Source organism: Chlorocebus sabaeus, chromosome 18, assembly GCF_047675955.1.
Source record: "Chlorocebus sabaeus isolate Y175 chromosome 18, mChlSab1.0.hap1, whole genome shotgun sequence".
Lineage (NCBI taxonomy): Eukaryota > Metazoa > Chordata > Mammalia > Primates > Cercopithecidae > Chlorocebus > Chlorocebus sabaeus.
The window spans coordinates 16,633,029-16,650,789 of NC_132921.1; the positions used below are offsets into that span (position 1 = coordinate 16,633,029).

At 37.8% G+C, this 17,761-nt stretch overlaps 1 protein-coding gene across 2 annotated transcripts in view; it reads right to left on the bottom strand.

Annotated features, from left to right (window-relative positions):
- Positions 1–11,510: 11,510 nt before the first annotated feature.
- Positions 11,511–17,761, bottom strand: part of SERPINB7 (serpin family B member 7) — a 28,014-nt gene continuing 21,763 nt past the window's right edge. For both annotated transcript variants that reach the window (XM_008013848.3, XM_008013849.3), the window contains exons 7-8: positions 15,849–15,995; positions 11,511–12,635 (exon numbers count right to left, since the gene is read on the bottom strand). In XM_008013848.3, the coding sequence (XP_008012039.1) occupies positions 12,237–12,635; positions 15,849–15,995 (546 nt within the window). In that variant the 3' untranslated portion in view covers positions 11,511–12,236. The remainder of the gene's footprint in view (positions 12,636–15,848; positions 15,996–17,761) is intronic.

The following is a 17,761-nucleotide window of genomic DNA, read 5'->3' on the forward strand; positions in this document are numbered from 1 at the left end:
GAGGGTAAGCAACTTGGAAAACATATTTGAACATATAGTCCACAAAAATTTCCCCAATCTTGTTAGGTTGACATACAAATTCAAGAAACACAGAGAACCTTGGTGAGATACTACACAAAACCACAAGACCACCGTCTCTGAGGCACATAGTCATCAGATTCACCAAGGAAAACATGAAAGAAAAAAAATCTTAAAGGCAGTTAGAGAAAAGGGGCAGGTCATGTACAAAAAGAACCCCATCAGGCTAGCAGCAGAACTCTTAGCAGAAACCTTAACAAGTCAGAAAAGATTGGTGGCCTATTTTCAACATGCCTAAAGAAAAGAAATTCCAACCAATAATTTCATATCCCACCAAACTAAACTTCCTAAGTGAAGGAGAAACAGAATCCTTTTCAGACAAGCAAATGCTGAGGGAATTCATTACAACTAGACTAGCCTTACAAGAGGTCCTAAGAGAGTGCTGAACATGGAAATGAAAAAATGACACCTGCTACCATAAAACTACACTTAAACACACAGCCCAGAGACACTATAAAGCTACACAATCAAGCCTACAAAACAACCTGATATAAACACAATAACAAAATAAAACTCTCACAAATCAATATTAACCCAGAATATAAATGGTCTAAATGCTGCACTTAAAAGGCATAGAATGGTAACTGGATAAAAAGGCAATACCAAACTCTCTGTTGTCTTCAAGAAACCCATCTTACATGTAAGGACACCCAATGGCTCAGAGTAAGGGGATGGAGAAAGATCTACCAAACAAACAAAAAACAAAAAAAGGAACAGGAGTTACTGCTCTTATATCAGATAAAACAGATTTTAAATCAACAACATTCAGGAAGGACAAAGAAGGGCATTATATAATGATAAAGGGTTGAAGTCAAAAAGAAGACTTAGCTATCCTAAATATATATTCACCCAACATCGAAGCACCCAGATCCATAACAAGCCCTTCATGACCTATGAAAAGATTTAGACAGTCACACAATAATGCTGGGAGACTTCAACACCCCAGTGACTCTGTTAGACCAATCATTGACACAGAAAACTAACAACGAAATTCTGTATTTGAACTCGACACCCAAGCAATTGGACCTAATAGACATGCACAGAATGCTCCACCAATCAACCACAGACTACACATTCTTCTCATCTGCACATAGAACATATTCTAAGATCAATTACATGCTGGGTCATAAAGCAAGTCTCAATAAATTCAAAAAATTGAAATTATAACAAGAACAATTTCAGACCATAGTGCATTAAAAAAGAAATCAATATCAAGAAGATCTTTCAAACATACACACATACACAAAAATTAAACAACTTGCTTCTGAATAACTCTTTTAAGGCAGAAATAAAAAAATTGCTTGAAAATAATGAAAATAGAGGCATGACTTACCAACATCCTTGGAATGCAGCTAAAGCAGTGTTAATAGGAAATTTTATAGCACTAAAATGCCTACATCAAGAAGTTAGAAAGATCTCAAACTAGCAAACTAAAATTTCACCTAGAGGACAAAGAGAAGAAAAAAAAAAAACCTAAAGCTAGCCAAAGAAAAAAAGTATCTAAAACTATAGAGGAACTGAATGAAATTGAGATGCAAGAATTCATACAGAAGATGAATAAAACCAAGAGTTGGTTTTTTGAAAGAATAAATAAGATTGCTAGACAACTAGCCAGATTAACACAATGAAGACCGAAGTAAGTACAACCAGAAATGACAAAGATGACATTACAATGGATCCTACAGAAATACAAAAGATCCTCAGGGGCTATTGTAGATGAGTCTATGCACACAAATTAGAAAATCTAGAGGAAACCAATAAATTCCTGGAAACACACAAGCTTTCAAGATTGAATCAGGAAGAAAGTGAAAACTTGAACAGGCCAATAACAAGTTCTGAAATTGAATCAGTAATAAAAACTACCCACTAAAAATAGCCCTGGACCAGATAGATTCACAACCAAATTCTACTAGATGTACAAAGAATAACTGGTACCAACTTTACTGAAACTATTTCCAAAAATTGAGGAGGAGGGGCTCCTCCATAACTCATCCTATGAAGATAGCATCACCCTGATAGCAAAACCTGGCAGAGACACAATGAAAAAAGAAAACTTCAGTTTAAAATCTCTGATGAACATAGACACAAAAATCCTCAACGAAACATTAGCAACCCAAATCCAGCAACACATCAAGAAGTTAATACACCACAATCAAGTAGGGATTCCTGGGATGCAAGGCTGGTTCAGCATACACAGATCAATAAATATGATCCATCACATAAACAGAATTACAGAAAAAACAGATAAATCTATTAAAAGTGGGCAAAAGACATGAACAAACAGTTCACAAAAGAAGACAAATGGCCAACAAACACAGGAAAAAAATGTTAATTATCACAAATCATCAGAGAAATGCAAATCAAAATCACAATGAGATACCATCTCACACCAGTCAGAATGGCTATTATTAAAAATAACAGGTGCTGATGAGGCTGCAGAGAAAAGGAAACACTTATACACTGTTGGTGGGAATGTAAATTAGTTCAGCTACTTTAGAAAGCATGTTGGAGATTTCTCAAAGGGCTTAAAACAGAGCTACCATTACACAGCCATCCCATTATTGGATATATACTCAAAGGAAAATAAATTGTTCTACAAAAAAGACATATGCACTCAAATGTCCATCACAGTGCTATTCACAAAAGCAAAGACATGGAACCAACCAAGATGACCAGCAACAGAGGACTGGATAAAGAAAACATGGTACATATACACCATGGAATCCTACACAGCCACAGGCAAAAAAACAAAACAAACAAAAAAAAACATGTCCTTTGCAGCAACATGGACTCAGCTGGAGGCCATTATCCTAAGTAACTTAACCCAGAAACAGAAAAATAAATGCCATATGTTCTCACTTATAAGTGGGCACTAAACGTTGAGTACACATGGACATAGATGGGAACAACAGACATTGGGGACTTCTGGGGGTAGTGGGGATGGGAACAACAGACATTGGGGACTTCTGGGGGTAGTGGGGAGAAAGGGAGAATGAGTTGAGAAACAACCTATTGAGTACTATGCTCACTACCTGAGTGATGGGATCCATACCCCAAACCTCAGCATCATGTAGTATTTCCATGTATGTGTACAAACCTGTACACATACCCTCTGAATCTAAAATAAAACTTGAAGAGATAAAAAAGAGAATCTAAATTTTGGTACTGCATGGCACAATTTCTTCTTTGGGTATTTGTAGGCATTTACAAAACTGCTTATTCAGTCTTAATTCTATCACCCTTTAAATCCTCACCTTAACCTGGAAATGAAGATTGGCAACAGGAACAGCTCTCTACAGTATTGGAAACCATGACATCAACAAGCTCATTCAGTAGCTTGAAAGTGAACTGCACAGCATTCTTATACATTTGTGTCTCCCTCTCCACATCTGTAGCCCCCCACACCAGGTGCCTCACATTGCCCTTTTCTTTTGGTTACAATTTTATTCTGTATAAAATCATCACCAGTTACAAAAATCACCTCAAAGAAAGTACAATTTAGTGTCTACATTTTTACTTCATCTTCACGTTGGCCCAAGTTCTGCTTGGTGAGCCCAGAGTTGAGTCTGAAATACACAGCTACACCAGCACTTAGCTGGCTCCTCCCTTGTCTTCTTAGAATTTGGTTCCACAAGTCTTTTTTCCTTGCATTGTGAAGCAATTTAAAGTATTTATACAACAGGGTAGAGCACGAGCTAGCTGGCGCATACATTGTGAGACACACAGTTTCCCTGGGTCAAAACAGTGGCCCAAAAACGTAGAATATAAATGAAACATCTAATGTCATACATTTTATACAACAAATCAAGTGTTATTTTATAATTATAAAATATATTCGGTGTGAAAAATTAAATGTGATACACACATGCAGACACATACGTATTACATTATGTATAACCTTTGCCTATGACAATAAATTACTGGTGTTTAAAAGCCAGAGAGGAAACACTTTGTCTTGGGAACTGGTAACAAATTTCTTTCCCTGAAATCTTTGTTGCGTAAGGGTTTCAAACATATCTCACAACTAATGTAGGCAGGATTCCCACTTAAAGCAAACTACAAATCAGCTGTAGCCCCAACTCAGAAGCCAATACTGTATCTTAGAATATTAGAACTAAAGGCCTTAGAAAGCATCTCCTCAGGGATTTGGGATTCCAACTAAGAAATTCCAACTGTGATCCAGAATACATATTCAAGTGTTTCACAAAAAAACCTCCGCTAACTACTACTACTAGTGCATTCTGATATTTCCTTTTCAACTGTATTCCTTTATATTTTTAAAACACTGGTGGCAATTCACTAAATTGTTTTTACAACCTACAGATACGTTCCATCCCAACATTACAGAACGCTGATATGGCCCAATTACCTCATGTTTTTTGCTTATTATTATTATTTATTTAAAGATGGTATCTTGCTCTGTCACCCAGGCTGGAGTACAGTGGCATGATCATAGCTCACTGCAGCCTTGAGCTCCCGAAAGCAATCCTCCCTCCTCAGCCTCCTGTGTAGCTGGGACTACAGACATATGCCACCATACTCAGAGTACTTTTAAAATTTTTTTTGTCAAGATGAGGTCTCTCTATGTTTCCCAGACTAGTCTCCAACTCCTGGCCTCAAGCAGTCCTCCTGCTTGGCCTCCCAAAGTGCTGAGATTATAAGCATGAGACACCATGACCAGCCTCATTTTTCAAAAGAAGAATTAAGCACTAGGTAAGTCCTTTAATACAGTGCATAGATAGAAAGGATGGCCTGGTGCGGTGGCTCACACCTGTAATCCCAGCACTTTGAGAGCAGCTGAATCACCTGAGGTCAGGAGTTCAAGACTAGCCTGGCCAGCATGGTGAAACCCCATCTCTAATAAAAATACAAAAATTAGCCAGGTGTGGTGGCACAGGCCTGTAATCCCAGCTGAGGCAGGAGAATCACTTAAACCAGAGAGGCGGAGGTTGCAGTGAGCTGACATAGTGCCACTGCACTCCAGCCTGGATGACAGAGCAAGACTCTGTCTTAATAAAAAACACAAAAAAGAAAAGAAAAGATTAGTCTTCTCAAATTGTTCAGTGCATAGCAGTAACTTCTATAAGGGATAATTTTGTGTGTTTGTGTCCAGTTAACCAACAGAAGATCCTGTCTGTATATTGATATTAGGCATCTTGATTGAGTTGTTTCATTTCATCTGTATTCCTTAAGTATTGTCTTTCATTTGACCCATGCAAATTAAACAACTATATCCTAAATGTATTTTTCTCTAAAACTAAAGAGACATATTTTTGACTTTCTCGTAAAAAAATCCCCAACAAATTATTAGCTAACACTAATTGGGTGTAATTAAAATCAAAGCCAGACACTCAGATTAACTCCTTTTAATCAAATTGTGCATGTATAAACATATATGGAAAGAAAAGCTTCTACTTTTTAAAAAGGGAGTCCAAACTATGGACATCTACAGAGGAAGAAGTGGTTAATTAATGGAATAAAAAGATTCATGGAAGTAAAAAGTAAAGAGAAAAGGCAAGATTTAGATCCTTTGTATTTTCACAAAACGAGCCTGATTTGTATAAATAATGTAAACATAGACATCAAATATAGTTACAAAGGAAACTAACCCAATAGTTTCCTTTATAAAACTTTATGTAACTTGATAGTAAATATTACAAACTTATTGTACACACAAGAGTAAAAGCTTAAGTTATGGTTTTCAGAAAACAGAACTGACAAATACCTTCCCTCTCAGACAATCAAGCGGTGTTTGAATGTACCCTAAGGCCTGGGAAAAAAACGGCACAGAAGCCAGTGGAAAAATGCCTGATGGTTCTGCTTGTTTCTGAAATTTTCAAAAGGGGAAGGGAAAAATATGAAACAACCTAATCATTTATGACGTTAGTGAGAGACATCCAGGATGCATGGTCTATATTCTCAAGAAGACCTAGCTCTTTCAGAGAGCCAACTCACCTCACTCAAAGGAGCCATTTAAAACAGAGACAGGAGACGGGGATCACTCATTGAGGAGCTAAGGACTTGTGTGGAAACACTTGAGTGAGAGAAGGGGACAGTGTTCATCTTGCTCTGGAGACAGCTGAACTGTAAAATGAGTAGTATTAAAACCTTCTCTAGGCTCAAAGAAACACACCTTGAATCAGGTCATCCAGCAGTTTGAAGAACTTGACTTCTCTCATCTACAGTCTTAAGGAGGATTTGGATTCAAGGAGGAAGAGGGAAAAAAAAGGATTCACAGTGAAAGAATAAATGCTATCAACTTCTCAGAGACCCTGATGCATCTGGAGACACTGTTCACTGATAGACCCAAGGAACAGACACTTTTTAAAAAGTTAATATTCACTAAATGTCTAGTCACAGAACCAGAGGTTATTTGCAAAGAGGTGGCTGGGTGTGGTCGATGACATCTATGCTATTATCTTTAATGAAACATTTACAGGTTTCCCTTGCCTATAAATTCTATTATCTATAAAGACTCTAATTAATAGTAAGGAGTGAGGTGGTGCATCTCTTCCTATTGTACAGGATGTTTAAAGGCACAGATCACTGGACATGGTCACCCTAGAGCCCTAGTCACATAGAAACTGCATCTATCTAGTGGTCCATAACTCTTACACTTGGCTTTCTTTGTGCTACAATGGATGGCTCTCATCCGGTATGCCCTAATTTAGGTATAAGTGACAAGGATTTGTGACCTAGGGAATCTGTGAATGGGATTCAGGAACTCTTTGAACTTCTTAAAATTATATACATAAATTCTTTCTGTGTGCATTTTTGGGTATCCCTAAATCTGATTTTCAAAAGGAGTGCTTAGTTCAAAAGTAAATAAGCGTTACAATAACAGCTCCAGTGGCCTTGCGGGATGCCCCTGCCATCCAGCTTCTCCCCTTCTTCTGTCATCCCCTCCCCTCTGCTCTGGCTGGTGATGTTACGGTTGTTTAAAGATTGTGAAGTTGAAACTTGAGAAGTCCTCCTCTTTTACTGCCACATTCATTCAGTCATTCACAAAGTCCTGACCCGTCAGGCTGCCTCCCAAATCTGTCACCTTCATTCACTATGTGCATTCCCAAGACCCATCTTCTGGGTTAAGCCACCATCACTTCTCACCTGGACCATTGTCCAGTTCTTCTTGTCAAGTCTCGTAACACTCTAGCCCCATACCCAGAAATCAGCAAACACATGCCTTCAGAAATTCAAACCAGAGAGGTTCACTCCTCTCCTTAGAGCCCTTCAAGGCCTTTGCAGTCATCTTAGAACCACAGCAAACTCTTCATCCTACTGTCCAAGGCCCTCTGTGGCCTGCTTGCTGCCCCTCCCCAGTCCACCTTTCACTGCACTTATGTCCTCTACATCCTTGCAGAGTCCGAGGAGCCTGTGGTCTCTCACTGTGGACCCTGAATCATGCTGTTGCATCCACTGAAACCCTCTCTCCTTCTCCTCCCGTTCCTCCTACTCCTACTCATTGTTCCACATCTGAGCCACCGCATCCCTTCCTCCAGGAAGTCTTCCCAAACTTCAGGACTGGTGTAGAAACCACTGCTTCACACGTCCATAGCTCATCTGCCCTTACTCATCACATTTATCTCCCTGCTATACCTGTGGAAATTGTGACCGCTCCTTCTAGCCTGAGACTAAGACTCTTAGTCACGCTGAAGAGTATGGTTTGAAGAGGCACAACCACGGGGTGTGAGAATGGTATAATGTAAAATAGATTGCTTTTAAAATGTCTAGAAAGAATTTCTGTTCCATCCACATTTCCCTTTCCATTCTGATCACTTTTTCTTTCTTCTCAAAGAACTAATAATATAGAGTTAGGTTATTTTCTTTGTTTAAATTATACATCATTCATTAGAGTCAAACTATTAGTCACTTTAGTTTCACTAAAGTATTCTTATATTTCAAGGACAATAGTATTCTTGCTTTAGTTCACAATGCTATAGGCAAGGAACAAAGAGTATCAAGGAATGTCCAACTATGCAATTAAGTTTTGTTAGCCAGGCTGTTACCTGTTTTATTAGGTAAGACTTCTGTGGCTTTCTCTTTTGAAGGTGCTGCTGATATCTAAGAGGAGGTTTATGTTTATAAATACTATTCTAGTCATGGGTTTTCACACATTCTAGGATTGTCTGCAGGAATAGAAATAAAACATTAGTGTCAAGAAATTTCCAAATGATTAAAGATACATATACTGCCTTTCCCTGGATAACTAGCATCGATCAGTCAGTGAAGTTGTCTACAATGTGCCAGAGATTACAAAGGCGGCAGAAGCTGTCTCTTCTCTCAGTGAGTTTATACTTAAGAGTTTATTATTTGGAGAGTTTGCAATATTATTCTTGTTATATAACCTCTCAGGAAGATTATTATAAGTAATATCAAGCCAAAGGAAATCACCTAAATGTCTAAACGACCCAAACATAAGAACACATAACCATTATGGACTTGTCCAAGTTTGTAAGAGGTGTGGTGTTCCAGGAAAAGCTGAGGTCATCAGCGATGCTTGATCAGTCAGTAGGAATGCCAGGGAAGAAGTGAGCCATGTGACATCTGGGGCATGAGATGAGAGGACTCGGAGCACAGCTGAGGCACAAGTGAGCATGTTATGATGGAAACAGCACACATGATCCTGGGAAATTGCCTTGCCTCTCTGAACATTATTTTTCTTATGAAATAGGAATAACAATAATAATCATAGTCACTCCGACCTTACACAAGTGTACTGACAATTGAGATGAAGCCTGGGAAAGTGTTTTATAAGTGATAAAGCAGGAATGGCAATGAAGAAAATGATGGTGAAGATGATAACAGTAATGCTTCGCCTGAGCATTGAGAGAGGAAAGAAACACACTTCTTCCTACCCCTCTAATAACCGAAGATCCAGTAGTACTTCTTCTCCCACTTCGGAAATATGGATTATGCCTTCATACGGGCTTTGGCATGTGACTAGCAGGACACAGAAAGTTCTCAGGAGCCTCTGGTGGTGGAGGTGGGAATTAGGGCTGGATACAGTCTGCACTTGTACTCTGATTTTGTTTCTTTCTTAGGACTCTAAGGGAGTTTTTTCATTTAAAATGAGAAAGGGATACCTACCACATGCCATTTTCTGTCCTTAAAGAGTTTATTATCTAGTGAGATACCACCCCACACACATGCACACACATACACATATAAACATGCACACACACAAACAGGACATGGCAAGAAATCTGAACCCAGCTCTCATGCAAGGATGCACAATGTGTTCTTTGAGTCCAGCTGAGTGGAAAGCTATACAGAGAACGTGAACATGGCCAGTTTCTTGAACAACTAAACGAGTCTTATCAAACAAAGATAGAGAGAGCATCCCAGTCAGATGGGACACGCTAAGCAATGTGAGAGTAGTGGATTTGGTTTCCAAATAGTACAAGGTACCTTCAGGTTAGAGTCTTTGGCAGGGAGTGGCAAAAACAAATAGGAAAAGGAAGATGGTGTAACATTGTGGGAAGGCTTTGAATATCGTACTAGGAAGTTTAGACTCTATCCTGAGAGGGTGAAGGGCTGTCAGTGTTTTATAAGAATATGAACTTAATCTGATCTGTGTTTTAGGTAGAAAACTGGCATTTATAGATGAAAACATAGAATATCCTCACAACTTTAAGTTGAAAAGTCAGAGAAAACTAAGAGTCACAAGAGACAGGTAGATCAAATACAAGACCAATCTAGAGAAGAAATGCAGCCTCAACAAGGTCAGTGTTGATGAAAAAGAAGAAAAAGGGATATATTCAAGAGTAGTTTTCATGGTAACACCAATAAACAGTTCCATTGTGAAAAAGAAGGAAGATACAAGCATCATCTTGATGTTTCATTCTTGAGTTTTAGACAATGAACCAAAATGAGCACCAAAGACTGTCTAACAAACTCAAGGAAATGAATATTTCCTCTTAGATATGCTTAGTTTCACTCTAGGATATTCAGGTGGATTTACCAGGAGGCAATTGTGAATCAGGATGAAGTTAAGCATATAGGTAGTTGTCATCAGCAATTATTGAAGCCATGTGACTGTATGGAATTACATGTAGAAGGAATTTTGAAAAAGAGGAGAAGTACCCTGCAAATATTTGTGGTTAATAAACAGATTAAAGAATTATGACGCTGAAAGATGAAAAGTCATATTTGTATAGAAAGGAATCCATTACAAGGTCAGTGACATGGCCTTATACTAAAGTGGTCTTTCCATCTCAAATCATGTTTCTGAAACTAATGAGTATATTTATTCTAAAAATATACTGAGTGCCTACCATATATCAAGTATTGCTCTGGGACTGTGAGGATAATAAACAAGTCAGACATGAATCCTGTCCCAGGAAGCACGAATTTCAATGGTAAGAGAGGAGCTGAACAGATGTTACATTTGCTACCATTGAACCTGATGTTTGACAACATTCAACAGAAAAGGTCGATGATTCCACAGGCACCACAGTTTCAGAAGCTGTTTCAAGCTTATGAAAGTTCCACTTTCATGATCTAAAGCCTAGATCGTGACTACACAATATAGCCATTCTCTGAATAAGTTAGGACCCTTAAACATGAGGTGGACATATGGGCAGGACCAACCAACCAAAATTGCAAGGCAAGTTTGTATTTAGTTTGGTGTGAACGCTATGCTATGGTGTGAATGTTTGTGGTCTCCCCAAGTCCCTGTGTTGATACCCAACCCCCAACACAATATGGCCACCATCTGAATACATGTTCCCATCACCTGTTTCCTAAGGTCATGCTTTGAACGGTAGTAGACAGGAACGGTAATCAGAAAAATCAATTCCTCTCTCAAAACATGCCACTTAAATTCACTCTCCATAAACGTCCCTGAAAGATGTAATAGTTTGGGTGCTGCAGGTTAGTGGTTAAATTATTTTGGTCAAGAGATTTTCTACATATTTCAAGTCATGTCAAATTTACTCATTTATATCATATTTTTAGATTCCACAGTATTTGTTGAAAATTAGGTATCTGCCAGGTCTGGTATTAAGCACTGCAGAGCCATGCAATAGGTTATCATTGATTTATACGGTTCCTATTCAGGTAAAAGTCTTTTTTGATGAAAATATAATTCAGTGGACTCTCATTGTTTACAAATTCATAAGCAAGTTCAGCATGATCCACTGACTCTCTATTTATTTTTCTTCTGTTTATAAAATTACAGATGGTTTATTATAAAAATTCATATATACAAATCATTTTCCCTCATGAATCTAAATCCTACTATTTAAAATTAGTTCATCAATCTATGTATCTGTATAAGCAATTTTATGTGTAATAAATGAGCCACATTGAATCAAATCAAACATATTATAAAAGAATTCTTGCTTGCTTGCTTGCTTGCTTTGCCTAGAAAACAAAGAAAGGCCTCGTTGTCCTACAATTGGTCAGAGGAAAACAATCACACTGTACAGGTATGTTGTATTTCTTTATTCTGATAAATAGAGAAAAAACTTATAAACTACACAGCATATGAAATATGATTCTGTAAATCACAACTGCCAACAGTTAAAAGATCTTTAATATTTGAAAAAACTATGTACATTTTAAGTCTTATCAAAGAAAGGCCAAAATTTGTCAATTGAAAGCATTAATGAAATATTTTGGTTGTCCTCATTCCCAATTCTATATTTTTTACCATCTAGATTATACATTGATTTAAAATCAAACGTATGAAGGTAAACTCTAATATCTTCATAGGTCAACAACAAAAATTTATCCTTCACACTTATTTCTAGAAAGCAGCTGGGATTATTTCCTAGATTGTTTACAATGAAGCTAGAATATCTGCAATAACTGTAGAGTTTCAAAAAGGATCCCTAGGGCTACTTCTACATTCTCCTTCCCAGTTGAGCACTCTCCATAATTTCCAGATGGGTCATGGGGAAGAAACGAGTGTGGGAAGAAAGACAATGAAATTAGAAATGGGCGAGGCACATGGTGGTGGAATGCTAAGAGCAGGGATCAGGACAATCAACCAGGTGTCTAGGAAGGGACAAGTCACCAGTGTCATCTGCTGACCAATGGTAGGAAGAAATAAACTCAAAGGAAACACCACATTTTTCCAATTAAACTCAAATCTATTGACTTGTGGTGGTTCTTTGATGTTGTGGGGACTGCTGTAATAGAAACCAATTGGATTTTCAAGGGCAAGAAACTTTGCCACTGAATAAGATGATGTCATCTTTCCTGATGACAAATAGGAATGGGTGGTCGGCTCTAAACAGCGTGGACTCAGGGAGTTGCTTTTCTACAATATTACTTCCTGTGGCAGCAGTAGCCTCGGTGCCCTCCTCATTGACCTCTATGTAAGATTTGTGCATCAGTCTTGATATATACAGACGACCCCCTGAAGCAATCCCAGAGAGATCTGCTTTGGATTCATCAAAGATATCTTTCAGCCCTAGGGGTCTCAAATATTGTTTCATTTCATAATTCTTCTCTATCTTGAACTGAGGAAAAAATACCTCAACATACTTAGAGGTCATTCGCCTTGGATTGGTCCATTCCATTAGATTCTGAAAGGTCAGTTTGTTTTCAATCTGTAAAAATAATTCAAAGATAATTTAGAATCATATGGTTAAGTGATAGATGAAACAATAGCTACAAAGATACATAGTTTTCTATAATTTATCCCTTCCTGGATATTTGTGTTCAAGTACATGAATGGGTCCTTGAAAGTCTTGAAACAGAATATGATTAAAATGAATAGTTCAAGTACTTTTTAACAAATCCAATGTTTAATTTGCTCTACTAGGAGAAGGCATGATTTATTTACATCTTAGGGCAATTCCACTCTCTGTTCACCCATGAGCAGATACAACTAAAGTGGAGCAAAAGATAGGTGAAGGAACCTGGGAATTTGAGACCATCAGAGGGAGAAAGGAGCCCAGTGGTCATTTAAATTAGTGTTTCCTAGCCATCTCCTCATCGTGAAAGATAGATAAAGTAATGTTTGCAGAGCTTAATGGAGTAAACCAAAGGGACCCCATGTGGCCTGAGGGAAGGAGCCCAGAGCTCCAGCCTCGAAGGTTTGGGTGATCAATATCTCCCAGTACAGTTACCCATACTGTATCAGATCAATTTCTTGTTCTCAACAGATGAGGCAACTGAAGTGCAGGAGGCTGTAGTTCGATATGCCTGAAGGCAAAGCAAGGAACCTTAGTTACGCAGCTAGAAAAGTCCTTATCTCTCTCTCTCCAGCAGCATCGCTGCCTACAAACAATTCACAAAGCCAATTCACCAGCTCTTGAATACTGAGAATTGATCACAAATTCTCAATTTAGAATAAGAAGATTTTTCATACACATTGTTTAGAAATCTTACATAAGGACATTTCTTCTCAAATTCAGGCTCAACTTCAATCTTAAACAACTTTTTACTGATATTAAATTTAACTTGTATTCTTATCAAGGACCTAAATTTATACAATCAAATTTAATCTAATTTGAATTTTTTGTGTTAATTATCCAGTTTTGTGGTTAATCTGTAATATAATTTTACCCGGATGGAATTTTTTTTTCATTTAGTGCACTGAGATCCAACTTCCTCATCATTATCTTCTGGTTATGAAGGATTATGCAGGTATTTAAGATTGTATAGTATGTAGGTTTATAATAGTCAGATTTGAACATTATTAGGTAAATCTATTACAGAAAAGGAAAATTCAGACAGTAAGTGCAAGAACAAAACTATATTGTTAGCTTACTTTGGGCTACTTTTTCTGTTGCAGATTATTTCAAGTTAAACTAATTGCTGTAGGCTAAAATCTGATTATTATGAAGATTATCAAGTGAATGATAAATTTAATATGAGGACCAATATTTTATATGGTCATACTTTAGATTTAATAGTACCAATTTTATGACATTTCTCTTGCTTCTCATGTCAAAACAATTTAGATGAAAATGTGATGAAAGAAAGTTATTGCTAAAATTTAGTAATCTTTGTCTATGTAGAAAGTGTCATTCCAAAGCTTTAAAGTTATGTTTTTAAATCATAGTAATGTCCCTTGGATAGTAGGCATGTCTATTTCTTTATATTCATTCCACTGTCCTGTTAGTCCACAGCAAATATTCATTATTGTCCAAGTCAAAACAAAACAAATACTTTTAAGTGTAGTTGTAACTTTTCAGTGTAGCTGACATACATATATGTGTGTGCACATACATACACACAAATATGCATACCTACACATATGTGTCTATCAGAAAAATTGACTAAATTCTATCAACCTCCCTTCCCTATCTCCCATGCTTGCTGTAAATATCAAACAAGATAATGTAAATGAAGCTCAGAGCACATGGCCTGGGATGTAGTAGGTGCTAAATAAATGGCACCTATTATTCTTTTTTAATGAGAGAATAGAGAAGAGAGATGAGTCCAGGCCTCTGAGATTGCAGATCAAACTCAAAGAGCCAAGTTCAGGAGGAGGAAAAGCAGAAAAAGGACTGAAAAAAGATCAGACTTTGAGATACAGTGGTGGTGTCTGGCTTGCACGGCCCCCACCGTCTTCCCATTGCACTGTGTTGGTCCATTTCTCCTGCTACATCAGTCACAGGGCAGTCCCTAAACTCTGCTTTTCACTTGAGACACAGCAGCATGGAGTGATGAAACTGCCTTTGCAAAATTACAGCAGTAGGAAATCTGACATAGTTGACTCCATCTTGCTGCTAACCTCCAAGCTGTTGTTGGTCATTCTTTGGCATAGGCTAAGCTAACTTTGGAAGAAATTTAGTTTATAGTTTAAATGTAAAGCAAGAATCATAATAGCCCTTCCCAAAACTAAACCACCTTTGTAAAACTAATGAAAGACCACACGGTTATAATTATGAGAGAGGCCTGAATTCCGCCACGATGTAGGCATAGTAAACATTAACCAATCATTGTTATGGAGGCCATAAAATTTATAACTCCACCAATGACTCTTGTAGATAATATCACTATTGTAGAACCTAAGACTGGCCTTTTGAAATGTCTTTTCAGACTTTTACATTTCTGACACTAACTCCACTCGGACTCATGACTCATGACTCAACCGGTCCTGTGGCCCCCACAGAGTCCAGAGGTGGACTCAGTGCAGGAGAACAGTTTTACACACGCTTGTGATTACATCCCCACCCAATCAACAGCACTTATTCCCTAGACCCCTGCCTGCCAAACTATCCTTGAAAACTCCTAACCTCCAAACCTTCAGGGAGATTGATTTGAGTAGTAGTGATCTCATCTCCCAGGTGGCATGGTCGGCTTCGCATCAATTAAACTCTCTTTACTACAATGCTGTGCCCTCAGTGACTTGATTTTTCCTGTGTAATAGGCAGGGAGACCCTCTTGTGCAATTACAGTGAGATCATACATTTTAATTCTCAAAGGCTCAGGTCTCTATCACATCCTACCTGCCTAAAGATGCTCAGTCTAGCAAAATTTCAATAACACATAAAAGACTGTATTCATGACCGAACACCAAAAATACCTAAACTCATGTCTTTTTAATTCCATAGCTGACATTTGAGAGGGTTCCAACTTGATCAGTATTCAACTAAAATTATGCTAAACTGAGTTAAGTCAATCTCAGCAACTATAATGGTGTCTGGCTCGTACTAGGTACTCCTTAAATATTTGTCAAATCAATTAACAAGCAGGTAAGTCTGTAATATCTCAATACCCTGAAATATTGCAGTTTATCAATGAAAACTGAATCAGCAGTATCCCAAAAGTCTTATTTCCCAGTAGTGAAAATGACAGTCGTAACTTACTTCAGAGAGGTCATTCTCAGGCAGCAGAACGTACATGTTTATGCCACCATTGTATCTGAGCTCAAGAACCTTCATTGATGGGTCCTCAATAACAGACAAATTGAACTTCCGCTCCTGGTGCATCATGGCCACTGACTTCCCAGAGCACTGAAAGTCAAGTCACAAAAAATTATTTATAATCCCACTTCATTTTACTTATTAACCAAATACATATAAGAATATTGTACTTGGTCAATAAATGATTGCTCAGTTGATCCTGCAGATTTTTTCCTGGCAAGTTACTAACGGTGGTTGCATTGGTGCAAATCTTAGTGGTAAAGCCACGACTTCAAGTTTGATTCCTTGAGTTTAAAATAACTGTGTGACCTTGGGTGAGTTACTGTGCCTCTCTGTGCCTCCATTTCCTCATTTATTGAATGGGAGTGACTATAATCCCTGCTATACAGGATTGTTGCGAGGATTACGTGAATTAATATGTCTAGCACTTGGAACATTGCCTTGCACTCAGTCTTTTAACTGAAAAGTCTCTGTAATAAGTAATGAAAATGTACTAAATAACATTAAAGTGAAAAATGAATGCTACAGGTTTTTTTTTCTCTTCTCAGAAGTAAAATACAGACTAGTACTAACAAAATTACACAATTTAAGACCAGGTACAGTGGCTCATGCCTGTAATCCCAGCACTTTGGGAGGTCCAGGCAAACTACTTGAGCCTGGGAGCTCAAGACCAGCCTGAGCAACATGGCGAGACCGCATCTCCACTAAAAATCAAAAATAAAAAAAAAATAGCTGGGTGTGGTGGAACATGCCTGTAGTCCCAGCTACTTGGGAAGCTGAGGTGGGAGGATCACCTGAGCCCAAGAAGTCAAGGCTAGAGTGAGCAGTGATTCCACCACTGCACTCCAGCCTGGGCAACAGAGTGAGACCCTGTCTCAAAAAACAAACAACAACAACAACAACAACAACAAAAAACACAATTTAAGCATGAGGTCTTGGAAAAATAAAAATTCCTGCAAGGTATTTGATAATGTCCTTCAAATTCACCAGGGCAAAAAAAAAAAAAAAAAAAAAAAAAAAAAAAAAAGGTAGCTCTTATCTTGAGAATATCATTTATAGATTTAGAGACACCATTGAGGTACAATAAACTTTCTCCTAGTGATGTTATAATCTGCAAACTTGTCAACATTTCTGTAATATCCCCTTTTAGGAAAAAACATCCTACATGAGGAGGACAGATAATTCTCTGTCCTTGAACCAAAGGCCCTTCTCTCTCTGGAAAGGTTGCCTTTTTTGACTTAGAGTCCAATCCTCAGAAAGAACATACATGAAATCTATCTGCTTAGTGAGACAGGTCCGCAGAATTGAGCCTGATACACATGGGGACTGGGATGTGACAGACAGGATGTCTCACGGGGGCAGGGGAAGAATCACATATCTGGGTTATGCTGAAGAGATTATGTTACCAATTTTTAATATGATAGAACTAACATTGACATCAGAGATCCAGATTCCATAGCGTGTTACATTACAAGCTGTCTGTTACAGCTACATTACATAGGGTGTGTGGACCAGCAGGGAGAGTGTTTAAAACAATGTTATTCTATAGTAATGCTTTTTAAAATAAAAAAAAAAAAAATAGGAGAAAAGAATAACACAGGAAACAGGAATGCAGCTTCTGTGAAGCAAGGCAGGAACCCTAACACAATATTCCTGGCTGCAAGAGCTTTGTTGTTTCTGCTGTACAAAGATTACTGTGTACAAACTGGTTTTAAAACCCAAGAATATATGTTTTATAAAGGTTGGTAATAAGATGTTTTAGATCAAAAACAGAACTAAGTGAAGAAATACATATGGCTTATTCTTGGAAATGCATACCTTTACTAAACATAGCTTTTCCCCTTGTAAAAGAAAAC